The 26,473-nt window shown below is 47.4% G+C and overlaps 1 protein-coding gene across 37 annotated transcripts in view; it reads left to right on the top strand.

Moving 5' to 3' along the window:
* The window catches only part of PLCH1 (phospholipase C eta 1), a 208,936-nt gene that overhangs the window by 46,026 nt on the left and 136,437 nt on the right, over positions 1–26,473 (top strand). For 5 of the 37 annotated variants that reach the window (XM_070239207.1, XM_070239205.1, XM_070239181.1 and 2 more), the window contains exon 1: positions 5,348–6,386. The exons of 25 other annotated variants lie outside the window; for them this stretch is intronic. In XM_070239207.1, coding sequence (XP_070095308.1) covers positions 6,344–6,386 — 43 coding nt within the window. In that variant the 5' untranslated portion in view covers positions 5,348–6,343. Of the gene's footprint in view, positions 1–1,674; positions 1,739–5,347; positions 6,387–26,473 lie in introns of those variants that run through there. 7 more of the 37 variants (XM_070239189.1, XM_070239188.1, XM_070239208.1 and 4 more) reach the window with 7 other exon arrangements.

Here is a 26,473-nt window from a genome sequence, read left to right as displayed (position 1 = left end):
TTAATGTGGGGGCATCCAGACTGGCTTGACCAGCGTGTGAGGCTGCGGGATGTGCTCTGTGTCCTTAGAATGCAGAGCTACGGCTCCACTGATGAATGAACAGCCGTGGAGGCAGCTGTCCGGTGAGACCCTGGTCTCTACTGTCTCCGTGTAGTTTCACAGGCCTTGGAGGGATCCCCCGGGTCTTCCTCTGCACTCACGGAAGGTTTGTAGTACACTGGGTTTGCAGTTGAAGTTCCTGGCTATGCTCTGTTGTGTGGCAGGTAATTCTAGTTGGCACCAATATGTTAAAGCACGTAGGCATGCTGTGGGGAAAGACTATAGTGTTGGGGTTGGAATGCCCAGTTTCGGGCAGTTTTGTCCCACTGTTAGTTTGTGATTGTGGAGGGTTGTGGAGGCTCGGTTCCCTCTCCTGTACAAGCAGGATGCTGCTGTGCAAGCGGGACGCTGCTGTGCAAGGGGGACTCTGCTGTGCAAGGGGGACTCTGCTGTGCAAGGGGGACGCTCCTGTGCAAGGGGGACGCTGCTGTGCAAGGGGGACGCTCCTGTGCAAGGGGGACGCTGCCGTGCAAGGGGGACGCTGCCGTGCAAGGGGGACGCTCCTGTGCAAGGGGGACGCTGCTGTGCAAGGGGGACGCTCCTGTGCAAGGGGGACGCTGCTGTGCAAGGGGGACGCTGCTGTGCAAGGGGGACGCTCCTGTGCAAGGGGGACGCTGCTGTGCAAGGGGGACGCTCCTATGCAAGGGGGACGCTGCTGTGCAAGGGGGACGCTCCTGTGCAAGGGGGACGCTGCTGTGAAAGGGGGACGCTCCTGTGAAAGGGGGACGCTCCTGTGAAAGGGGGACACTGCTGTGAAAGGGGGACACTCCTGTGCAATGGGTATGCTCCTGTACGAGCAGGATGCTTGAGGGGCCTCACTGCTTCCTTGGCTGCCTGGCTGTGCCGAGTCCTGCTCCTTCGAGGACTTTGTGAAGGTGGCCAAAGCTCCGCTTTGTCACTGTGACCGCTGCTGAGCACCCAGCCCGGCCGCACACGCCTTGTCTGTGGGGCCCTGACGTTTCCTTGAAGACGAACTTGTGGCTGTTCTGTTCTGTTCCCCGGACTCGGTGCAGAGGTGCCAGCGGTTCCCAGGGTGATGCTGACAGTGCTGCGGTTCATAGGAGGGCGACTCCCTCAGTCACTGGAGGACTGGGCCGCAGGCACGTCCTGTGCTGGCTTGTTTGAACTGACTGTGATCCATACTTTTTTTAATCCCTTAAACTCCAGCTTTGCAGTGAGCACAGCTGCTTTAGTTGGCGAGTTAATGTAAACTGAGGGCAGGTGTCCAGGACCGTCCCAGATGTTGTTGACAGACCCCAAGGTGTCTCCTGCTCTCAGGCGGCCGTGTCATCCTCGCTTGGTGCAGGCTGGTTTGCCCCTGCCTCTCCAGGGACAGCCCGGTGGGTCCAGATGGCCTGAGGTTTGACGAAGGCCTGTGCCCCGTGTCCCAGAATGGCCTGGAGGCTCGGGCTCCACAGGGTCTTGGAGGGGCCGGAACCCCGCAGTAGGTTCCCTGTGTGACGGGAGCAGACATCTCGCTCGTCCTGGGACGTCTCCCCGGGGCATCCTCTTGGACGTTTGCCTGTATCCGGCTCTGTGTGTTTGTGCGCGTGAGGATTCTGGCTGGGGTTTCGTGAGTTTGTATCACACAGCGGGTCTGGCTGAAGGACTCGTGGAGGGTTTGGGGCCTCCTTTGTAGGTGAGTGCACAGCGAAGTTTCCTGAACGGGTTAAGCTCTGGAAGCTCCGTGTTCTGCGAGGCTTTCAGGTGAAGCAGCTGATTGCGGGCTGTAAGTGAGGTGCTCAAGGTCCACACCACCTTATGCGGTGAGGGGCCTGCCCTGGAGCCGGCTTCGGGGTCCAGAGCCCAGGCCTCACGCATCTGCTCTGCCAGCTCAGGGATGGCGCTCGACTGCTCCCTGCCTCAGTTTCCACATCTGAGCCTAGAGAAGGGTTGACACCTCATTCCCTCATAGGGCGTTGCAAGAGTTAAATAAGGCGTGTGCAATGATGCAGTTAAATTTAAGAAGAAAATAAAAGCACCTGGAGATACCCATTGTTAATCTTTTCATACACTTTTCTAGGCCTTTATTCTATGTTTCTATACACGTATATTTTATGTAGTTAAATCATATTGTACAGTTAGTTTATGTCCTTTTTTCACTTAGTATGTTAAACATTCTCCAGATAATTGCAGGCTCTTAAAAACGTTGTTAATAGACAGATGATACTCGAAAGCATGAGTGTGTATTTTGCTTAATCATTTCTTGTTGATTTAGATTGCTGGTGTTATCGTCATAACTGAGGAAACATCCTTGTCCAAAGGTTTTTATATTTCTGATGATTTCTTTATGGTATATTCTAGCAGGAATGATTATTGACTAAAACAAGTGTAAACATGTTTACGGATCTCGCTGCATCTGGCCTGATGACTTTTCACTCTATTACAGTCGCCAGCAGCCTGGGAGGGTCCTGGGAGATGCACCTTCCCAGCGTTGCCCGCGTGCTCTGAGCAGAGGCTGGAGGGCTGGGCCGGAGGGTGTGGCTGCACCACCCAGGGGCCCACAGCAAAGCTGCTGCTTGTCCCGCTTGCTTTTGTACCACTTTGCATCATGTACAGAAAACTGTGCAGGTGCTTTGAAAATTGAAGGGTAGTTTGGATGATGGCTTTGCAGGCTATTTTCTTCTTAAGTGTCTGTGTTTCTGTGCCAGAGGCACTGACAGCTTCTGGAGTTGGTGGGGATATTTTCCACCTGGAAAAATGAGGGATTCTGAAGTTAGGCCTGAAGCCTGCAGATGGTTCCCATGGCCCGAGGCGTGGAATGGCTTCACCTGGAGCCACCTTGGTTGACCCCTGGTCTAGTGCAGCTGCGCCATCTTGTCCAACTCGAGTCTGTTTCTTTACCTTTTGAATATGGGTCCTGATACATCTCCTTGCAGACTTTCTGTGAATACTAGAGAAGGAAATGTGTGGTGTTTGGTAAACGGTAGCTTTCGTACTGGTTGTCTCATGAAGTGGTGTGGCTGCTGTGTTCGTGTCCAGCAGGCTTTCTCTGGACTTGGGGGTAGATATGTGTTACTTTTGCATGTATTGTGTTGGTCTTGGTTCAGAGTTACCCACCTGCTGCGGCTGAGGTGTGGGGAGAGTATGGTTCACCTCTTCAACACGAGACTTGATGAAATGATGTTACGTCAAACCTGTGATTGGAGTGGCCACTCACTCAACTTGTAGCTACTGACTACTCACTCGTCCAGGTTCTGGGGCTTGGCCCATGCCAGCTCACTTACTCTTCAGCAGTGCTCTCTCGGGGTTGGGGTGGGCACCACAGTCCCCAGACGAGGATATTTAGGCTTAGAGAGACCCCTCAGCTGGATTGTCAGATTTAACCAATAAAAATGCAGGCAATATTGTGTGGGACATACTTATGCTAGAAAATTCTCGTTTATGTGAAATTCAGGTTTAACCAGGCGTCCTGTTTTATGTGGCCGCCCTACCCATAACTTACCCAAGGTCACGCACTGAGGAAGGAGAAAGCTCCGTCTGACGCTGAAGTTACTGTGTGGAGGCCCTTGAAGAACGTAGCAGCAGAGCTCAGGTGAAAGAGGGGAGACGCTGTGAGTTGGGTTTGCAGTCCTTCCTCCTCCTAAATTCAGAAGCTGAACTCAGAGACACTTACCTCTTTCATCTGATTGGTGGAAGATGATTCCATGTTAGGGCTAATGATTAAAAGTGGAGAAAGCTAGTGAGGGTGTGTGAGACGCCTACTGGGTGCAAGTACTGGGCTAGCACTAAGTTGCTTGGTCTCAAGTGGAGGTTCTAAAGCTGTGCAGTAGTTGAGGTGACCGTCAGAGGAAGGACCACTGACCCCCAGGCCTGCTGGCCTCCCTGCTGGCCGGAGACGATACTGGGGGTGGTTAGGGACCATGTGGCCGTTCGTCCAGGGCCCCGCCCGCCCTTGCGCAGGTGTGTAAGTGTTAGGACTCTTCCCAGAGGCTGCACAGCAGGGTGTTTGCCGCTGTGGAAGAGCTGGGTGTTTGGTGAGGCGGAGATGCTTTTAGGCCCTCAGAAGTTCCTGAGTGCTCCTGGGTGGTCAGGTGTGTACTCCTGGGCTGTGCCTGCTCCTTAGAAGCTCGCCCGCCTGCCCCTGGAGCCGCTGAGTGCTCGCCCCGCGGGCTTGGCTTGGCCTGTCCTCAAAGGTGCCCCCGCGCCATTCTGATGAACCGAGGCACGGCCCATTGTTGTGGTGCTAGGCTCCCCGTCTGACCTGCACACCAGCCTTTCCAGGGAGGAGCCTGGAGATTCAGGACCCAGAGGGTGAAGGCCTTGTTGGGAGGAGACGCCCTGCGGGTGAGGAGGGCGAGGCGCGGCCTGCCCCCACCCGGCCCTCCCTCATGTGGGCGTCACAGGACCACTGTGGACAATCTTTGGGAGGAAAAGGAGGAGGTTTTCCAAGGCTCCTGTGGGGCCCCGTGGTCTCCATCTGTTTTCTGGACTGAGTGGGAAACAAAGGAGCTAGAAATCCATCGCTTGGCATGTGTTTTGCGTTATGGAAACATAACCGTCTTTTTGTGTAAGATTATCTGGGAGTATCACGCATGTGAATTATTTACCAGGAGTGGGAATTCGTGAGATATCTCAAATCTTGGGGTGCCACTCTGTTCAGAGTACCAGTTAGATCAGATTAGCCAGTGAATTCACTGCTTTTCTGGGTTGGTGTAAAGGATTTCAAGACTAATAATAAGAGCATAATAATGATAAAATAATACAGTTGTGATGCTAAGCATTTTATGTATATTAAATTAATTCTTACAATCACACTTTGAAGTGAGAACTGTTGTTATGCCTGTTGTACCAAGAAGGAAACCAAGACACAGAGAACTTAAGTTATCTGCCCAAGGTCACACAGCTGGTTGGTGGCAGAGTCAGGATTTGAACCCAGGCAGGTGGGCTCATGAACTCGTAACTGCCGTTTTGTGCAGTTGTGTAACATGCATTTTGGATGCATTCTTGCAAGAAGCATATTCTAATTGTGTGTCCCCCCCCCCCACTTGAAATTCAGATTTCTCAAGAGTATTTTTAGGATAAATCGTGGGGTTTGCGAATTGGGAAACAGGTGAATGGGACTGAGGTGGAGCTTGGCTCCTTCGAGGAGGGTGGGTTAGCGTCTGGGCTGGGTGGTCCTGTGGGGAGGGAGTAGAGGGGTCTGCACTGGCGTGAACAGCATGGGAGGTGCTGGCCACGGGAAGCAGCGGAAGAAAGAGGTGGGAGGGAGTGATTTTAGAAGGAGAACTCCGGGAGTCAGTGTGTTGATGCTTAAGATGAGAGACCTACAAGTCATACATGCAACGCTGCTGTAAACAGCTTGTGAAGTCGGTCAGTCTCTCTATCTACTGTCTCTGTGAAGAAGTTGATTAAACATGCAGAATATGCTTATATATACTTCAGGGGGAGTCGTACTCTTACAATATGCTGGTCCGTTCGTTAAAAACAGGCTTTTTCAGACCCATTCATCTACTTGCCTGCGGGAATGCGGCTGTTCCCTGAGAAGCAGCCCTCCCAGCGTCAGTGTTTGAGACTATAACCTCATTCATTCTCAGCTGGAGACAGTCCAGCCCTCTCTGTGACCACTGCTCTGTCTGTGTGTGGAACGAGGACGAAAACCCAGGGAAGGTTCAGCACTGTCAGTGCACGTGTGTGTCCCCACCTGCACATGACAGTGTGCAGAGCACCATGCCTGGCTTGTTTTTAATGGATTGTTTCTGCCTCAAGTGGAGTGATGTCTGGCTCCGAGCATGTGTGTGTGTCCGTGTGTGCGTGTTCGTTTTCTGCATTCAGTCTGCGTCACTGCCCACCGTGGTGATCGGCGTTTCTCAGTGCCCTCTGTAGGCGAGAGGGCTTCTCTGATGGTTAAGACCTGTGCTTCCCCGGCATTCGTGTGCATGATGCCCGGTGGGCTCGAAGCGCCTCTCTGAGCGGCAGGTCTCTCACCCGGCGTAGCAGCGCCTGCGTTCCCATAAAGCGGCAGCCTGCGCAGAGGCTGCCAGCGTTCTCCTCTGCCTGTGCTTTTCACTTTGGGACAAAGTTCTATAATCATAGCTCATGGATTTATTTTCTCCACGCTCTACAGCCTGAACTGTGAAGATCCTATTATGCCATAAAAGGCAGCATGAGCCAAGTTCTTGGGGCTGCCAAGGATTTCTCTGCCTTTTTTCTTTTCCTTGTTGGAGCTGTGTGTCAGGAAAAGGCTTTGCCTTACAGAGAACTCTGCTGCTCTTGCCAATAATGTGCAGCAATATTAAATTTAATGGCAGACCTTGAAGTGTATAAAAACTTAAGTCCAGAAAAAGGTAAGAGTCATACAACTAATTTTAAGGTAAGTGTAATAGTTCTAGTGAGAGATAAGCATTTCGTATTTTATTTCATGTTTCCTTAAGTTAAAGATTCATTTGAACTCTTGGCAACATATTTGAGATATTATATTTCAATATGAGATGAAAAGGTAACAAAGTATTTGTGATTAGACAGAAGTGTTTTTTCTTGCAAATGTGTACTTTTGTAATGGTAGAATTTGCATGCTGACAAATTGGAAGTGGATCATTGTAATAAAGGGGTCAAAACGATTTGTAATCTTAGGTTACAAGTCAAGGATTCAGACATGCAGAAAAATTTCATTTGTCTGACACTTATAAACAGTGGGTTTTAATTTAAACATTGTCAAGTCTTAGTTTGAATAATGATGGATAAAGCTATATTTTAGCTTTCTACAATAATCGGGACTGAAGACTCCCAATTTGTATCCATTAAAGATAGTTGTGAATAGTGAAAATCATTAACTTTATAAAAGGAAATGGCATAAATATCCAGCATGGATAAAATGGAGGCAGAGTGCGTCTGGTGTCCTTAGAGCCTGTCAGCTCAGCAGCACGAGAGGAACGTCTTCAAGTGAGTTAGGAGATCAGAAATTCAAAATATACAGAGGTTTTTCTTGAATTGTAAGCAGTGTTCCTGCATGCTCAGACAGGATAAATGACAGGTAAGAAATGTCTTCTAAACTCATCTTCAGACTGAAATTCGCCCGTCACTTCAGCTTATTCCTGTGTGAGTGCTCAGCTGTGACTTTGTCACGTCAGGCTCCCTTGGAGAGCCTGTCTCGAGACCGTGGCTGGTTTGTTGTCAGCTCCCGTGTGCCGCGTCCACAGAGCCAGCATCGTGCTTGCTTTTTATTCAAAATATAAACTAGACCACGGTTGAGATTTTCTGAGGATAGCTGAGTTTTCTAAGCCTTGGAAGGAGCATTTATTCAGAAATAGAGTGGCATTTTGTCATGAGGATTGTCCATTTAGAGTTTTGTCTCTTAATGTGTTTGGGACTCCTCTGTGTGCTGACTGTGGGCATAGATTGAATTGCAGAGCACGCTGTCAGGATTGCCTCTTGTCCACTCATGGAGGCAGTGATGAAAATGACTTCTGTTACTTTCATCGCTTAAAGTGATCTTTAGGATTAGAGTTAAAATTGAGCTTTAATTCTGGAAACATTATGGAAATTTGAATGAATTTTTCCAGTGGTATAGGCTTTTAAAGTTGACACACGTAAGGAGTGTTGTTTGAAGGTAGATGTCTTTGCATGCAGATGATCTTTTTTAGAGACTTTTTTAATGAGCATACTTCATGTTTACTTAATAGATTTTCAATTATTTATTTTAATGATTTACTTTGCTGAGTGAAAAAATTCCTTTACTCCCCATCTTGGTATTAAAATCGTCTTAGTGGGTAGCAAGACTATTTTTAAGAAACCTTTCTTCTGAATTTCAAATCGGTTTTAAGTGGAACATCTTAAAATTATGTAGATCAACAGCATTTCTGAGTACGTAAAATTAAGAGATTCTGAATTCTCATGAAATCTGGGTTGCCTTATTAAACAGTAACGTTAGTAGAAGTGGTTTTAATTGATGGGAATACAAAGTTGAAAAAGACCAAAGAGAGGGACCTGAGTTTGGATGGTGCATCTTAGTCTTAAACTGTCTATTAAGTGTAAAACTCCTATCTGCTCCTACGTTTCATATTTATGTATATACTTAGGGAATTACTACTATTGTTATTATTTGCCTCATAATTTAATCTAATGTGTTAAACCGCTGAGTGAGAAGGCGTCTTAGTGATTCTGGAAACAGCACTGAATACGTAGGGACTTGAGTCGCAATATAAACACAGCAGTCAGAGCACGCTGCAGGCATGAAGGGAAGTGTCTTCATAATCTTGTTATGTCTCTGAATCCAACTTCCTTTTTAGTAACAAGAGAGTACTGCTTTCCTGCTTATTTCACAAGGTTATGAGAATAGATGAAAAGGGACCACAGAAATGTAAGATGATATAGCCATGGAAATAAGAATAATGAACATTTTGTCTATTTTAGTTGAAAAGAATTTATATTTGTTCTGGAGTACAAATAAAAAGCACTTTGACCTAGAACCTAGGTACTTCCTGCTACTGATTCTCCCCTTGGCTTAGTTTAGCCTGCATGCCAGCAGTGTGCGCACCTTGTATGAATGGTTAGGGAGGGCTGCTGTCAGTGTGGGAGCAAGCCCTAGATTTCTAGAGCAGGAAGAAACCATAGCAGTTTCATTCTTTTTTAGGAAAAAAGCAGGCTGCACAATTTTCTCCAAGACAGGAGCAGACCTGTGGCTGGAATCGAGCCCTCCAACTCCAGATATTGATGGCTGCATCCACTCTGTTCAGTCACACAGATTTTCGCTTTTAGGAGATGCTAAACGTTTAGATACTTGTGACTTCCCTCTTGTTACATCATTTGAATTCTTCTTACAAGGCCATTTTTAGGGAGGGGAAAATTGAGAATTTCTGGTGGAATCCCTAACTGCTAATAATTAATAATCAAATATGTCAGATATCAAAGATGTATTGATTGCTTTATATACAAGGTGCTGGTTGGGGATCTGAAGATGAGCCAAAGCGTTGGCCTCTTTTCCAGTAACTCGTGGTCTAGTGGAAAGACATGTGACTGTGGTTGTGGTGGCACCGTGATAGAGGGCACTCCAGTGGCGCCTCAAGCAGGGGAGGTCAGCAAAGATTTCTGGAGGTGACGTTTGAACTGAGCCTTGAAGGATAAGAAGGATTATATGAGGTAGGTAAGCAAGAATCGAAGATGAAGTAGGCCAGGGCAGTGAAGAAATTTGGACATTATACAAGAAAAAAAAGCAAATGGTTTTAAGCTGGGGAGAGAGTAATCTGATTTGAATTTCAGAAAGATCTCTCTGACGACAGTTTAGAGGGATGGGCGCGAGGAGACCAGCAGGCTGTTGCGGTGAACAGGTGAGAACACGGTGGTCTCAACTGAAGTCTCTTGGCTTAGATGTTCTTTCTTAAGAAGACACTGGACTCTCAAGTCCACACAGGTGTCCTCTGCCCCTGATCGTGGCTGCCCAGAATTCACGCCCCTGCTTCCTCTGCGTACGCTTTTTATCCAGTCACTGTTGCGCAGTCGGGCTAATTAGCTACAAGTAGGTATTGCCTGAGAGGATGTGGAATATTTCTCTTCTTACTAAGTTTGCGACCTCTTGTTCATTGGACAGAATTGTGCCTAGTTATGAGCATCTCTGTTCTTTCACAGAGAACAAAAATTCACCTCCCCAAGAAGCTCAGAGAACCCAACTCACCCTTTTTAGGTTGTGGACATTGGTTTGAACATTGTCGTGTTGCTTATGAATCAGTCCAAACTCCGTGTTAGAGTAGGGAGGTCGGGGCCGTTTCTTGGTGTTTAACTTTGTTTTTGTTGAAAATGGCTCTTTCCTTTTTAATGAAGAAGGTGACACTCATGAGGGTCTGTGCTTTATTCTGCCCCACAGATCTGCTAGTCTACTTTCTTATTTGAAGTTAGGGCAAGTTCTCCATCGTTGTTCTTATTAAAAAGTGTTTGACTCTTTTCATGTACTTTCTATTCCAGATGAATTTTAGAAAGAGCTTGACTGGTCCCAGAAGTAATCCTGTTGGGATCTTTGATTGGAACTGCATCGCATTTATACATTAACAGAGGAGAAGGACCAGCTTCGAGGCGTTGGTCCCCCATCTTGGGAATGTAGCGGGAGTCGCTCTGTGTTAGGCCTCTTATGTCAGGAGCTAGAGTTTTCTTCATGTGGGTCACCCACATTTGTTGTTAGGTTTATTCTTGCCGTTTTAGTTGGTATTGTGAATAGATTTGTTTTTCAGTTGACTTTTCTTACTTTTAAAGACGGTTAAACTTTAAACACAGTGGCACAGAAGAACTGGCTCCCTCTCTTGGATGTCTCCACTCCCTTCCCAAACAGACCACTGGTTCCCTCTCTTGGATGTCTCCACTCCCTTCCCAAACAAACAGACCACTGCCACTCTTTGACTTCCTTTTTATAGGGTCTAGTGTTACTTTCATATCTCTAAATATGTACTCAGACTGCTGTTCGTTGGTTTCTCAATTTTGGATATTATCTGTCGATTTTCCTCCATGGCAGATGAACGAACTCACCTCTGCCACCTGTGCCTCTTCCAGTAGTCTGCTGGCCCGTCCCCTTTGTGACTACCAATTCACTTACACTTTTGTGTCCTGGTCTGCCAAACAGAAATACTCCGAGTGACCACTGCACTCCTTACCTGTTCTTTCTCTCGTTTATCCCTCCTAACTTCTCTCACATATAATAGTTTCTCCGTTCTTTTTCTGTACTTATAATTACTCCTTCCATGTTTCGATCATAGGTTGATTTTAAAAGTTTAATATCAGTAAGCAAAGTTTATGTACTATGGCTACATAAATTTACATTATTTTGGGTATATAAAGGCTCACCAGAGCAGAGTTAATTTTAATTAAGGATTCTGCTTCAAAAGATAGTATCTGAAGAAAAGAACAGATTCTGGATGTTTCTATGCCAGATGATGGCATCAAATTCATTAGAAAAAATTGAGTACCTAATAATAATTGTGACAACTAGCAGTGTTCACCTTAGCTCCCTAAGGCAGGGTGGTTGTCTTCATTTTTGGGATGGGGAATCTGAGGTGCAGGGAGCTACATGAATGCCCTAGGCCACACTGTCACTGGTAGAGCTGACATCCAGTCTGAACTCCTGTGAGTTTCTTGGAGGTGGTAAGATTCACAGCAGGAAGCAATTGACTGCTTCTCTGGAGAAGGTTCTCCACCAGCCGCACAAAGACCCCTGAGGGTTACCTTCCTGCTTTCTGCACAGGCTTTTCCCCAGCTGGTGGGCCTGCGTTCCCTTATAACGTGGATCCTCCCGGGTGAGAGACGGACGGGAGAGTGGGGAACAGGTGCCTAGGTTGCTGTGGGATCCGGGCAGGACTGTGAGGTGGGCCGGATCACGCCGGAGTCTAACAGCCCGCAGAGGAGTTGGGCTGGATCTAACGAAGAAGGGAGAAAATGGTAAGCTTTGCAGTGGATGGGTGACATAAAGTTGGTATTTTAGGAAAAAGCGAAGTGCCGTGAAGGAACCACAGGCGAAGATGCAGTGTGATCTGCTTGAGTGAGCCCTGGTGCCTGAGGTCCTGACAGGTGTCGGGGCGTCTCTCGTCCTCCGCAGAGCAGGGTCCGACGATGCTGGAAGGGCCGGCGGGGCGGGGTCTTTGTCTGACCGGGGACCTCTTGCTTCTGCTCTTCTTTAAAACCGATGTCGGGGTTTTCTCTTTCCAGGGAGGGGCGGGAAGATCGAAGCAGAGGGAGTACGAGGCAGGGCTCAGGGGCCCGAGTGGGCACCAGTCCGGAGAGAGGAAGGGCGGAGACAGAAGCCGGCTCCCTTCGCACTTCTCCCTGGAGTCTGAGTTCCTCATCATTTGCCTTTTCTTTACTCCTTGTTCTAAACGTCCGAAGTTGTGCCTGAAGACGTTAAAAGTCGAGTGTACCGGTCATACTGAGCAGTACGGAGGCCGTCACTGCCTTTCCCGCCCCTCAGACCCGAGACCCGCGTGCACGCGAGCGCGCACGTGTCTACGCGTGTGCCCGAGGGGAGCGCGAGCCGCACGGCGTTGTCAGGGATCAGCGAGGAGAGTGACAAGCACGGGCCCGCGGGCCCTTGCACGCCCCTCCCGCAGCGTGCACGCGGGCAGGCCAGGCCAGCTCCTCTCGTGGGGGCGCCCTCCGCGGGGGTGGGGTGGGGTGGGTTGTTAGGCCTAGCTTCCATTATTTTACACTTTCCTGATGCTGTGATTTTTGTATGCTTTTTAGTTAGTCGTTTCTTTTTTCAGGTTCTCGTCAGTGGTTTGAGAAACGACAAGGCCAGAAAGTCAGCCGGGAAATCGGAGAGGCTGGCGTAGGGGCGTCCTGAGCAGCAGCAGACAGACTGCGGTGGGGGGATCAGGTCTCGAGCTGCGTGGTTACGGCTTAACTTCAGTCTTACTCAGGGTTGGCCGCACTCCTCGTGTGACCCTGGGGTGCGGTCCTGCTGAACCTTCGTGTGCCCTCGCTGTCTGCGCACCTGTTCCTGTGTCGCACTGACGCCTCTTTTCCCGAAGGAGCGGGGGTGCAGCGCCGGCACAGTGGGGCTCGGGGGGCGGGGCCGGCTCTCTTCTCGCGTGCGGAGGCCGATTCTCTTCTCCACGCGGTCTTCCTTTCTGTTTTTGGACTTCCCGGCCCTAGTTTTCCCATTTCCTTTGTTTTTCATAGAAAATGTAGAATATGTTTCATTTATAAAGCAGTTTTTATAATTCTTTGGCTTCTAGCTATTATTTGCTGTTTTCTGTTTTTTTAAAATTTCTTTGATCAATGCGTGTTTTTTTCCTCTCGTTTTATGGTGCTGCTTATTTATCCTGTGCCCCGTTATTCCTGTCTTCTGAACACAATGCTAAGTTTACACTCCTGCCTTCAGTTTCTCATTACTCAACACACAATTTACTTTCTTGTTCTTTTATTCATGTTGCTGGGACGCTCCCCATTCTCACATGCAGCTGTTCTCTTTTTCACTTTATCATCTTTTCTTTGTCCCCATGAGACAGGAGGGACACTGGTGCCAGGGAGAGCACTGGAGGTTGCAGCCCAGGACTTCCCCAGGGCTTTGCTAGTGGGGAGAATATGGGATGTGGAATAAAATGCATGGGGATGGTGCAGCTACGCACAATGAGACAAAGATCTGTGTTGACTGACACGAGAAGGTGCCCAAGGTGACAGTCAATGGAAAATGCTATATGCTCATTATTCTTAATGTCTAAGTGTATGTGCATAAAAAAGGTAAAGTGATCTCATGCTTTTATGCTTGGAAATAGGAATACTGGTTATCCTTGATGATGGGATCGTGTAGGGTTTATTTTCTTCTTCATTCTTTGTACATTTGTAAGTAGCAAATATTACACGTATAAACAGAAGACAGATCGTTTGTTTAAAACTCAGGTTGTGTAAAGAACAATCTTTGAGGGGGCTCACAGCTCTGCTGCGACTAGGCCAGTGCCTTCCTAGACCTCCAGGTGGTCCCACTGCCCCCCAGGGCCTCCACCTCCCTGGGAGATAGGAGGGACTGCCGTCCCCGCCCCTCCACTGCCGTCCCCACCCCTCCCGTCCTCTGTGTTGGCCGTGTCCTGAGTCCTCTCTCTGCTCGGCCTGCTCCTCCACTGCCGTCCCCCCGCCCCTCCACTGCCATCCCCACCCCTCCACTGCCGTCCCCGCCCCTCCACTGCCGTCCCCATCCCTCCTGTCCTCTGTGTCACTGTGTCCTGAGTCTTCCCTCTGCTCGGCCTGCTCCTCCACTGCCGTCCCCGCCCCTCCACTGCCGTCCCCACCCCTCCCGTCCTCTGTGTTGGCCGTGTCCCGAGTCCTCCCCTGCTCTGTCCGCTCCTCCACTGCTTTGCTGGTTTTCTGTCCTACCGTGGAGAACAGTGTGTTCTTTCTGAAAGGTGCCCTTTGCTCTTCCTGACGTGTCTCCTGTCTCAGGTATGACCCCTTCTGCCCCATCAGCCTGCTCGCTTGCTGTGTGGCTCTCTTCTGCAATGAATGCTAACAACCCTGGTGCCGAGTGCCGGCTGTAGTCCTGGAGGTGATGCCAGCAGCTGGGGCAGGGAAAGTGCATCTCAGCATTAATCCTGGTCCATGCAGGCGTTCCTGGGTAGGCGGCTCTCTTCCTGGTGGAGATTCAGGACTCAGGCTCCTTCTGTCTGTGCTTCTGCCATTGTCAACATGTGACTCACAAGGTGGCCCATAACTGTCCCCTTTCCAGCCAGCTGAAAGGGGCAAAGAAAATATATATTTTTTTTTGTTGAGGAAGATTCGTCCTAGGCTGACATCTATTTCCATCTTCTTCTATTTTGTAAGTGGGATCCCACCACAGCATGGCTGTCAAGTGGAGTAGGTGCACGCTCAGGATCCAAACCTGTGAACCCGGGGCTGCTAAAGTGGAGTGTGGGAACTCAACCACTAGGCCACAAAGCCAGTCCCATTGTGCAGGAAGCGTTAAATGGTCGAGGCCTAAATTCCACTGTCCTGACGCAAGTGTGTGGCCACACCTAACTGCAAAGGACCCTGGGAACTGTAGGCTGGTGTCTTCCCTGAAGGGAGAGGAGGTGGCCTGGTGAGTACCTGTGAGCTCTAACTGTTGGACAAAAGCTCAAATCCTGGCTCTGCCCCTCGCTGTGGAGTGACTTAAAGCAAGTTCTTTAATTTATTTGAGCCTCAGTTTTCTCACTTATAAAATGAGAATATTAAGACCTTCCCCCTGCAAAGGGCTGGTATGAGACGAAATTTGAGTCATCATACATGAAAGAGCTTCGTAATTTCTGAAATGTTATACAAATACAAGGGGGAAGCTTTCCTTAACACAGATCTCACTGCTTTACATTTAAAAACAAATGTGCCTCAGTTGTGGATCAGATGCGACTTCCAAACTAAATCATGAGGGCACAACCCAGCCAGCCGCCAGTGTTGATAATAAAGCTTTATTGGAACACAGCCCTGTGCAATAGTTTATGCACTTTCTAAGGCCGCTTTACACTTCATGCAAAGTTGAGTGACTGTTGCAGAGCCCGTATGGCCTGAAAATCCTGAAACATTCACTGTCTGGCCCTTTAAGGAAAATTCTGCCAAGCTTTGGACCTGACTGCGAGTGTCAGGGTCTATGCGTGTGACGTTTAGTGCAGCGTGCAGGATGTACAGATGCTCACAGAGTCTGTCCTGAGGGGTGAGGATCTCTTTCAGAGCCCCGTAGCTCAGAAATCATGCAGTTGGAAGGCAAGTTCTGTAGGAACGGCACCTCTACCGGAGTGGATGAGCACCATGGGTGCCTTGCACCCTTTGAATGGCCAGCCAGCCAGACGTCAGGCAGCAAGTTCAGTCCCCAGTGGTCCCCTCTCTCTGCCTTCGCCAGGCTCTTTCTGAACATGAGCACATGCCCCTTCTTGCCATGATGGTTGGTACAGTCATCAGACTGTTTGTGGGGCCTTAGTGTTCAGCCCATGATGGTGGGCAGATACTGAGTGAGTGGTTGCTACAGGGAGTGGAAGGCAGAGCAGAGGACAGTGGGTGAGGGGTGAGTGTTCTGTGACTGTGTTTGCTTCTGCTTGCTGTGTATCCTGACTTCTGCCAGACTGAGGCAAAGCAGCCTGAACAATGGTGGGGCAAACTTGATAGTAACACTTTTCCTCTAATAATTGGCAAATTAGGCGTTTGTATCAGCCAGTCAGTGAAAATCCAGCATGTCGCATGTAGAGATATTAAGCTAGATGATGGAGGGGAAGTTCATGACGCTGACGTTCATTGACTGCCTTGTAGCTGGTGTGCATCGTGTGTTGTAATCGGTGCCAAGGATCGTGGGATCCCTGGAGGCCCTTGCAGCTTAGGGGGAGCAGATACAAAGGGAATGGGCACATCCCTGCTTACCTTTGAGAGAGTGGGGGGATTTTACTGGGAGATAATATTTTTATAGACATTAATATCTGGAGCAGCAGCCTCTTCAATGGGAGTAATCCAGTGGTTGAATATTTCGGCTGGCTTATTGGAAAGTGAGGGAGAGGGCAGAAGAGGAAAGAGAGAAAGAATAACAGGTTCCAGCGGTTAGTTACTGATAGAACTGGGTCAGGGTTTGCTTCTCCAAGCGTGCTTCGTTACCCACGTCCTACCAAAGGCGCTGTCTAAGCTGGTTAAGATACGTGTCACAACAGAGGCGTTTTTGCAGCTGTGTTTAGTGCATACAATTTTGTAGTTTTCTCTTTTGTTTTCTTTCGTTTGTTTTCAGCAGTTAAATTTTAAAAGAATTAAAAAATACAAGCTGTGTACTTACTGAGAAAACCTCTGTAGAATTTAGCCGGGGACTGTTACTCCTAAGAAATTTGCAGAACAGAGAGAGTCGCATTCCACTTGGCTTCCCTGGAATCCACAGCAATGTCCGGCGTGGAGTTGGTGCCCAGTAACTGTTTATTGATAAAATATTGGGAGCTTTGCAATTGGAACCAACAATTTAATTCCCCTTTAATTATTGCAAAAAGGAGGAAGAAGTATGTAAACATGGAAGTAACAATGAGCGACAATCCAGAGTTCTTGTTGGGTATGTTTAGCTGTGGTGGATTCTCTGTTCCCTAGCCTCTTATTTTACTAGTCTCAGGCTTATGATAAAAGAGTACTGTTTTTAGATCATAGCAGTACTTCCTCTAATTCTCGTGAGTGTCCCTGTCATGGGCTTGTATAAAGCAGCAGCTTTGAGGGGCCTTTTATTGAACTGTGCAGGTGATGGGTCCCTAGCCGGGATTTGTGGGTGACAGCTCCCTGTGAATCCCCACTGATTTGGTCATTGTTGGGCTTTCCCTGTAGATTCTGCAGACCACTGAGGGGGCAGTCCTCCCCTATTCTCTATGCGGCATCATGTTTGAAAGCCACAGGCAGGCGAGTGGGGATTTGGGCTACATGGCATCTTCTGCAGAGCACGTCAGACCTTTGTTTGGTAAATTTCATATGAAATTCAATTACCTATCAAGTCACCTGGGGGAGCCACTCGTCATAAGGCACATAGGAGAAGGAAAACCGTCAGTTTATTTTCCGAGGGATTTTTTTTTAAAAAGGAGCATGTTGATTTTCTTTTAATAATGTAAAATCCAAATGCACAAAAGATGAGGCAAAACTCACGAGACGGATGTGGGTAGATGGGTAGAAGAATTGTTTTGGGCCGCCTCCACTCCTGCAGTGGTAGAAATGCGTGATTCAGCCAAGGCTCAGGAGCAGCTGCGGTTAGGCCGCCTGTAACACAGGATGTGAGGTACGGAGACAGTGCTGTCCCCTCTGGAAACCCGACAGTCTTCAGTGTAGTGCTGTGCACACAGTGGGGCTCCAAGGGCCATTAACTAACTAGGAAGAGTCCGACCGTAGCTGACTGGCCTTAGTGTTGGAGTTGGTCTGCTGTTGCAATTTCAATTTCAAATGCCTTCAGTTCCTGCACTGTTCTTAAGAATTTCAGAATTTGCTCTGAGAGCCAGCTTGGAGAGAAAATAGGTTGGTAAAGTGGCTGTTGACTTCCGGAAAGAATACAGTTCCCCCAAAGATGGTGTGTTCAGATGGCCACAGGTCTGTAGTTTTAGGAGAAGTCTGACTTTCAATTGTGTTCAGCCTGTTAGGCGCTGAGGACCACTATACAGAGAGGGCAGCGCCTTTCTAACCCGGTGTGGGTGCCTTCTCCAAAGATACATCCATTCTGGAAGACATCTGGCTCCCTTCATGGATATGGGTAATGAGTCTGAGGATGGAGATGCTTTCCGTGTTAAATACGTAAGAGAAATCACACAGTAGGCACCTGCTGGACCAGTGTCAGGTGAAGCAGAAGCTCCCCTGCTGATGACTGACTGATGCTGGCAGATTAGGAGTGGATGAGTACCTCGCCCATGGCAGGTTGTCAGGAGCAGTGCAGGAATATTCTGTAGTTTTGAGCTTGGGAAGGCTCCTTGTCTGTTGAGACGTCATCCCTGCTCCTGACGGACTGGGAACTTGACTTGTCCCAGTGTCCTTGACGGTCTTCAGCTCCCCTGCTTCTTGATGCTTCAGAGAAGCTGGGGAGGCTTGGTTCCCAGTGACTGAAGGGCTGTGATGGGCTCCACATTCCCAGACGGTGGTGATGGGATAGCTAGGAGGACTATTGGGTTGTTCTTTGTGAATGTGGTGCTGCTTCTCTGACTTTGAGCTTTAACTCATGATGAGTAGAGAAGTTGGCCTTCTGGGTGATTATGTTTTCTAAGTAAGATTAACTTCTTAATTACTTCTGAAGGGGAAGCTGTGATATTGAACTGTGATTGTTTTTGGCAGGCAGCCAGGGGGAAGGAGCACAATTAACTGTGTCTCTACTTCCTTCCAAATGTGAGAAGCATCCTTCTGGGTGGGCGTGTTTAACCGCTGGATCTAGTCAGGCTGAGGGAGTGCATCAGAGATGAATGGAGATTAGCTATAGAAACAAACTTCCTTGAAAGCAGATTTTATTTTTACTAAATGAATTATTTTGTGCTTTACTGGTAAAAGCTTAAGGAGTAAATAATGGGAAATGATTGGGAGTATCTTAGGTTTTTCTCAAAAGTGTAGTTCCAGATTTTACAATTCAATAAATCTTTTTGAAACAATACATTGTAGGGGAGGAAAAATTCTATTTCCTACTGGGTTCTCTGGTGGGGGCCCTGTACATTGGGCTGAGAAAAAACAGAATGACAAGAAAAAAGCATACAAATTTATTTAATGCAAGTCTTACATGGCACAGGAGCCTTCATAAGGAAGTAAAGGCCTAAAGAAACAGTTATGCCTGAGGGTTTTCTACTGGGTCTGATGAAAATGGAAGAGCGTGTCTGACAGAAGGGTCTGAGCTGAGGATGGCTCTGTCTTCAGAGACGAGGATGCTCCTTATAGGAGGGTCTAAGAAGGGCCTTCTCAGAAGAGGGTGTTATGGCCGGCTTCAGGGGAGAAGCAGGGATCAGAGTTCTTCCTACCATTTCTCAAATTCCCTCAGCTTAAGATACTCAGTATGCTAGGGCGCCATATTTTGAGATGGTGTGTCCTGAACCCCGTTGATATCATTATGCAGCTACGCTGTGAGCTTAAACTCTTGCCTCCTCTAATCCTTTAGGGTGGCTCCTTTCTGACAGTGGGTGGTTTTCTCATATCCATGTGCTGATCAGTAGTCAGCGGGAGACTGGAGGGAGGGCCTCTGCAGAGCTCCAGAACCCTGTCTGTGCAGGTCTCTCCTGTGACCGTCCTGGGAACCCCAGCCGCCTTGGTCTTCGTGGGCTCCAGCTGTGTCTTCTCAACTCAGAGAGACCAGTGGGCTGTTCCAGGGCTCCTCCTTTCTGCACTAAAGTCTGGAAAATCTCTCCAGGCAGTGAGCTGGGACAGCCTATGGCTCACTTCATTTAATTCTCATCTCTCGGGAATCACTGTTCTTCACTGCCTGTGACGGGGTTCAGGACATGCTACCCTACATGTGGCACCTTGGCATGTTGAATATTTTAAGCTGAAGGAACTTGAGAACTGGCATATGCAGGAAGGACCTTCTGACCGTCCCCTGAAGCAGGTCATAAAAACTAAGAAGGAGGTTTTTCCAGCTTTATTGAGATATAATTGGCATATAGCATTGTATCAGTTTAAGGTGTACAAGGTATTGATTTGATACACGTGTATACTGCACAATGGTTATGACCATAGTGTTAGGTAACACTTCTATCATGTCACATTTTGCCATTTCTTTTTTTGTGATGAGAACATTTAAGATTTACTGTCTTTGCAACTTTCAAGTGTATAATACAGTATTGCTAACTACAGTCACCATGCTGTACACTAGGTCCTCAGAACTAACTCATCTTATAACTGGAAGTTGTACCCTTTGACCAAAATCTCATTGTTTCTCCCACCCCTAGCCCCTGGCAACCACCACTCCACTCTCTGTTTCTTTGAGTTTGGCTTTTTTAGATTCCACATAGAAGGGGTATTATGCAGTATTGGTCTTTCTCTACTGATTTATTTCACTTTGCATAATGTCCCCAAGTTTCATCCATCTTGTCACAAATGGTAGGATGTCTTTCTTTCTTATGTCTGAATAATATCCCATTGTTTATGTATTTATATGTACTACATCTTCCTTCATCCATTCACCCATTGATGGACAGTTAGGTTGTTTCTGTATCTTGGCTATTGTGAATAATGCTGCAGTGAACATGGGAATGGAGATATCTCTTTGAGATCCTGTTTTCATTTCTTTTGGATAAATACCCAGAAGTGGAATTGCTGGATTATACTGTAGTTCTATTTTTAATTTTCTGAGGACTCTCCGTACTGTTTTCCACAGTGGCTGCACCAATTGACATTCCCACCAACAGTGTATGAGGGTTCCCTTTTCTCCACATCATCTCCAACACTTATTTCTTGACTTTTTGATGATAGCTATTCTAACAGGTGTAAGGTGATATCTCGTTGTGGTTTTGATTTCCCTGATGCTTAAAGACGTTGAATGTCTTTTCATGTACCTGTTAGCCATCTGTATGTCTTCTTTGGAAAATGTCTATTTGGATCCTCTGCCCATTTTTAATCAGTTTTTTTTTTTTGCTATTGAGTTGTATGTGTTCTTTATATGTTTTGGATATTAACCCCTAATCAGATAGATGGTTTGCAAATATTTTCTTCCCTTCTGTAGGTTACTTTTTCATGTTGTTGATTTTTTTTTCTTATGCACAAGCTTTTTAGTTTGATATAGTCCTATTTGTTTCTTTTTGCTTTTGTTGCTGGTACTTTAGGTGTCATATTCAAGAAATCATTGCCGGGGCCGGCCCGGTGGCGCAGCGGTTAAGTTCGCATGTTTCGCTTCTTGGTGGCCTGGGCTTTGCTGGTTCGGATCCCAGGTGCAGACATGGCACAGCTGGGCAAGCCATGCTGTGGTAGGTGTCCCATATGTAAAGTAGAGGAAGATGGGCATGGATGTTAGCTCAGCGCCAGTCTTCCTCAGCAAAAAGAGGAGGATTGGCAGTAGTTAGCTCAGAGCTAATCTTCCTCAAAAAAAAAAAAAAAAAAAAAGGAAATCATTGCCAAGACCCATATCAAGGAGATTTTCCCCTATGTTTTCTTCTAGGAGTTTTGCAGTTTCAGCCCTTATGTCTAGGTCTGTAATTCATTGAGTATTCTTGGCTCCCTTGACAAATATTAGTTGTCTGTATATACAAGGGTTTATTTCTGGTCTCTTGATTCTGTTCCATTGGTCTATGTGTCTATTTTTATGCCAGTATCACACTATTTTGATTACTGTAGCTTTGTAATATAATTTGAAGTCAGGAAGTTGATGCCTCCAACTTTGTTCTTTCTCAGGATTACTTAAGCTATTCATTGTCTTTTGTGGTTTCACATGAATTTTAGGATTGTATTTTCTGTCTCTGGAAAAAATGTCATTGGAATCGTGATAGAGATTGCAGCGAATGTATACATGGCTTTCAGTATAATGGATGTTTTAACAGTGTTAATTCTTCTGGTCCATGAACATGGGTGTCTTTCAATTTGTTTGCCTTCAATTTCTTTTATCAAAGTCGTGTAGTTTTCAGTGTACAGGTCTTTCACCTCCTTGGTTAAGTTTATTCCTAAGTATTTTATTGGTGTTTTGCAGGGAAAGATTGGCCCTGAGCTAACATCTGTTGCTAATCTTCCTCTTTTTTTTTTTCCCCTCCCCAAAGCCCCAGCGCATGGTTGTATATCCTTTTTGTTAGTCTTTCTAGGTCTTCTCTGTGAGCTGCTGCCACAGCATGGCTACTGACAGACGGGTGGTGTGTTCCGTGCCTGGGAACCGACCCTGGGCTGCCAAAGCAGAGAGTGCTGAACTTTAACCACTACGCCATCAGGGCAGGCGCACTATTTTATTGTTTTTGATGGGATTGATTTTTTTCTTAATTTCTTTTTTGTATGTTTTATTGTTGGTGTATAGAAATGCAACTGATTTCTGTATGTTTATTTTGTATCCTGCAACTTTGCTGAATTTGTTAATTAGTTTGAACAGTTTTTTGGTGGAGCCTTTAGGATTGTTATCTGTAAGATCATATCATCTGCAAACAAGACAGTTCTGCTTCTTCCTTTCTGATTTGGATGGCTTTTCTTTCTTTTTCTTGCCTGATTGCTCTGGTTAGGACTTCTAGTACTGTGTTGAATACGAGTGGTGAGACTGGGTATCCTTGTCTTGTTCTTGACCTTAGAGGAAGAGCTTTCAGCTTTTCACCATTGAGTGTGATGTCATATGTGACCTTTATTGTGTTGAAGTATGTTCCCTCTGTATCCAGTTTGTTGAGAGCTTTTATCAGGAATGGATATTGTATTTTGTCAGATGCTTTTTCTGCATCTGTTGAGATTATCATATGATTTTTATCTTTCATTTTATTAATGTATCATGTTTATTAATTTGCATATGTTGAAACATCCTTGCATCCTAGGGATAAATACTGCTTGATTGTGGTACATGATCCTTTCAATTTGCTGAATTCAGTTTGCTAATGTTTTCTTGAGAGTTTTTGCATCTATATTCACTCGTCTTTTCTTATGTTGTCCTTATCTTGCTTTGGTATGAGAGTAATGCTGGTCTTGTAAAATGAATTTGGAATTTTCCCTGAGAAGTACTTTCTGACCTTTCCCTGCAGTAGGTTGTAAAACCCTGATGTGAGAAGTGCCTGTATAACTGGAGGGAAGGAGCGTCTTTGTCTCTGAAGATGGAGGGACACAGAGAGGAACCTGGACAAACAGGCTTTGCCCAGTTTCTTGAGTTTACCACTCTTATCTCACACTCTGTCCCACCACGACTTTCCATGACTTTCCACTCTTCATCACACTGAGCAAAAGCCACTCCATTTCCTTGGGTCTTCATTTCCTTATGCGGGCTCTTGTGTTGTGTAAAACTTATATTAAATAAATTTGTATGCTTTTCTCTTGTTAACCTGCCTTTTGTTACTGAGGTCCCAGTTGAGAGCTTGGAAGGGTAGGGGAAAAAGATACTTTGATGAATTATATTAATAGATTGCCTAAAAGTGAAATATCTTTGCATTCCTGGAAAAAGCCACTTGTTAATGCAGCATTATATTTCTTATGTCTTGGTCATTCTTTATATATGATTTTTATGTCAATAAGTGAGGTTTGCCTGTAGTTTTTTTGTGTGCAATCTTTTATGATGTCAAGTTTAGGTCTAGGTATTATATCTGGTTCATAAAAGAAATCTGACAGTTTATGCTTCCTTTTCTACGCTCTGGAACAATTTAAGTAGCATAGGGATTATCTGTTCTTTGAAGGTTTGGTAGAATTTCCCTCATAAAACCGCATGAGTCTGGTGCTTCTTTATGGGGTGCAGTTTTTATCAGGAGGAATAATTTTCTCTATTTCCTCTATGAACGTTAATGTTTTAAGTTTACTATCTGTATTGGGGTCAAAATGGGGAAAATGTGTTTTTTTTTTTTTAGGAAATTATCCCTTTTATCTAGGTTTTCAAATTCATTTGGTAGATTGGTGACAGGTCATCTTGGTATTTTAAACACAACCTCTGTGTCAGTATCCTTTCCCCTTTGTAGTTTCTTATTTTGTTTGTTTACACTTTCTCATTTTTTTTTCCTTGAGTAGGTTCACTAGTGGGTTTTGTGTCTGTTTTGATTCCCTCCGCCCAGGAGTTTGCATTTTAAAATTTGCTTAGTAATCTTCCTCTTCTTAAATCTCTGTTCCCTCCTGCCTTCTCTGGTTTACTGGCCTTTCAGGTGGCACCTTCCCTTTGGGAGGGATCTCCTCCGTTACCACCACTCACTTCTCTTTTCTGCTCAGCTGATGTCTGAGTCTGGGTTATGCTATTTATTTTATCACTGAAATGTAAACTGAAATCTGTAGTTTTCTCTGACTTCTGGTTATGCTCTGAGTATGGGTTATGGATGGTTTTATTTGCTCTCCGTTGGTGGATGTGTCTACAGATCTGGATTCCGGCAGTTTCTATCATCTGTGAGGATTCTGAAAGTGCAAGATCGGTCCAATAAAATAAGAGATGCAAAAGAGAAATAGCAACCAAAGGGGCATATTTTAGATAGAAGGATCCTAGAAGACCTTTATCAGAAGTGACATCTGAGTGGAAGCCTATTGAAGTGAGGGAGTGAGCCCTGTAACAGCTCAAGGAAGAGTGCCCCGTGAGGAGGAGCAGCACAGCCCTACAGCAGGGCCAGTCGGGTGCCCTGGAGGAATAAGGAGGCCAGGGCCATGGCCCTGAAGTTGAGAATGGGAAATAGTGGGACGCAGAGTCAGAGTAGCAGCCAGGGGTCAGACCACAGGATTTAGAGTTTTTTCTAAGGTAACTGGAAGCCACTGAAGAGTCTTAAGGGGGAGGTGGTGGAGCCCTCTTTAGAGAGACTCCTTAGGCTCCACCACGGAAGATGGACCTACTGTAAGTTGAGAGAAACAGACTTGTTACAGGGTTGCTGCATGAGATAATGGCATGCTGGACTGGAGTGGTAACTGAGTGGTTATGAGAAGTGGTCAGATTTAGAATATGTTTTAGGGTTGACTTGAGACTTCCTGATGGGGGGTGTGCGAGAGAACCATCTGAGATAAATGAGATGATAGAGATGCCGTTTTCTGAGATGGGAGAGGCTTGATGGAAGAGGAGTTTGTGGTGGGGGAGCACGTGTGTGTCAAGAGTTCTTTGGATGTTAAGGTTGAAATGTCTGGTAGACATCTGGGTGGAGATATTGACAAGCATCTTGAATACTTGATTCTGGACCTCAGGGGAGATGTAATTGTGAAGATACACGTTTTGGAGCCATCAGCATATTTGAAATCATGGTATTTCCTAAGACCTCTAAGGACTGAGTGAAAGAAGGAGGTCGCAGACTGAGTCCTGGAGTCCTCAGGATGTAGAGCTCAGGGAAAGGACGATCACCCAGAAGAGGAAATCAAGGAGAACTCGCCCAGTATGATAATAGAAACACCAGGGAAACAGTGTCCCAAAAGCCATGGAGGAAAGAGTTTCAAGGAGAAAAGCATGAAGCTGGGTCAGACAGCACTGCAGAGGCGCGTGCACAGAGACGGAGGGGTGCCCGCCGCAGAGGCGGGTGCACGAGACAGGGTGCCTGCTGGTTTGGCAGCATGGGGTCAGGCAGGCTTGGCCTTCATGGTTTCGCTGGAAAGGTGGTGACAAATCCTGGTTGGAATGGATTGAAGAGAAAGTGGGAGGGAAAAAAGTGGAGAGAGACAACTGTTTTGAGGAATTTTCCCTAAAGATATGTAGTGACATGGGGTGGTTACTAGAGGATGTGAGTCAAGGGGTGGAATTTCTTAAGGGACTTTTTTTTGCGTAGTTGGACACTATTAGGAATGGTGTAGGACAGAGAAAAGTTGAGGATGGAGGAGAGGTGGACGGAGACTGCGTACACGTGGGAAAGGATGAAGATGGTGGGTGGAATGAGGAATTTGACCTGTTTCTCCCATTCGTGAAATCAGAAGCGAAGTGCAAGTCGAGAACGGGAAGGGCATCAGAGATGTCAGGAGGTGGTTTGTAGACGTCATTCCTGCAAACGTGTGATGGGACGCACTGATGGGGGCAGTGAGGTCCCTTTGAAAGCAAGGCCGGACGTTTAGAGGAGCCACCTTCACGCAGGTGGGCTGGCCGAGCGCGCAGGCGCGGTGCCGGGAGAACGGGCCAACCGCGTGAGCGCGGCCGGGGGCTGAGTGTGCGCAGGCGCGGTGCCGGGAGACCGGGCCAACCGCGTGAGCGCCGCGGGGCGGGGGCAAGTGTGCAAGAGGCTGGGGACCGCGCAGGTGCGGATGGCTGCGAGGAAGGCACGTGGAGGGGAAAACCATCAGTGCTGTGGAGTTCTTGATGGGGTCAGATAACTGAGACTCCGGAGGAAGGGAGGAAAAACCGAAACCAACCAGCGGTGGGAGTCTAAGGGAGGCTCGAAGTGGAGATTTTAGGAATTTTACGGTTAAAGTCACTGTGTATTGGAGGTCCGGGAAAGGACCGCTGACGGCGGGGCTGAGATGACCTGACGTGAGCGGGTCCCGGAACAAACGTGCCAGACGGAGCGCTGGATGCACCGTCCAGCTCTAAGTCAGTGTCACCGGGAGCGCTGTCAGGAGTAGAAGGGAGCTCAGTGCAGAAACGTGCGGAGAAGGGGCGGCGGCCCGTCTCGGGCGTGGGGGCGGTGGGCGTGAGGGGGTGGCGGGTTGAGGGGCGGCGGGCGTGAGGGGCGGCGGCCAGTCCCGTCGTGTGGGTGGCCGTCTGAAGCAGCGATGAGGCGGCCATGCCCGGAGCAGGCGTGCAAGCTGTGCGTGCGCCCGGCGCTCCGCGGCGGCGACAGCGGTCCCGAGTGCTTGGTGGGTGCGACCTCGGGAGGTGGCGCCGCCTCAGGGGGCTCGGAACGTGCGCTCAGCAGCGTCCCCGTGCCCCGTGCGGGGCCGTCCAGCCTCCCGTGAGCACTCGGGGCCTCGGCGGCGGTGTCTCAGCCCCGCCGCG

Source organism: Equus caballus, chromosome 16, assembly GCF_041296265.1.
Source record: "Equus caballus isolate H_3958 breed thoroughbred chromosome 16, TB-T2T, whole genome shotgun sequence".
NCBI lineage: Eukaryota > Metazoa > Chordata > Mammalia > Perissodactyla > Equidae > Equus > Equus caballus.
The sequence above is the reverse complement of the archived record's forward strand: the minus strand, read 5'-3'. Positions and strand labels throughout refer to the sequence as shown.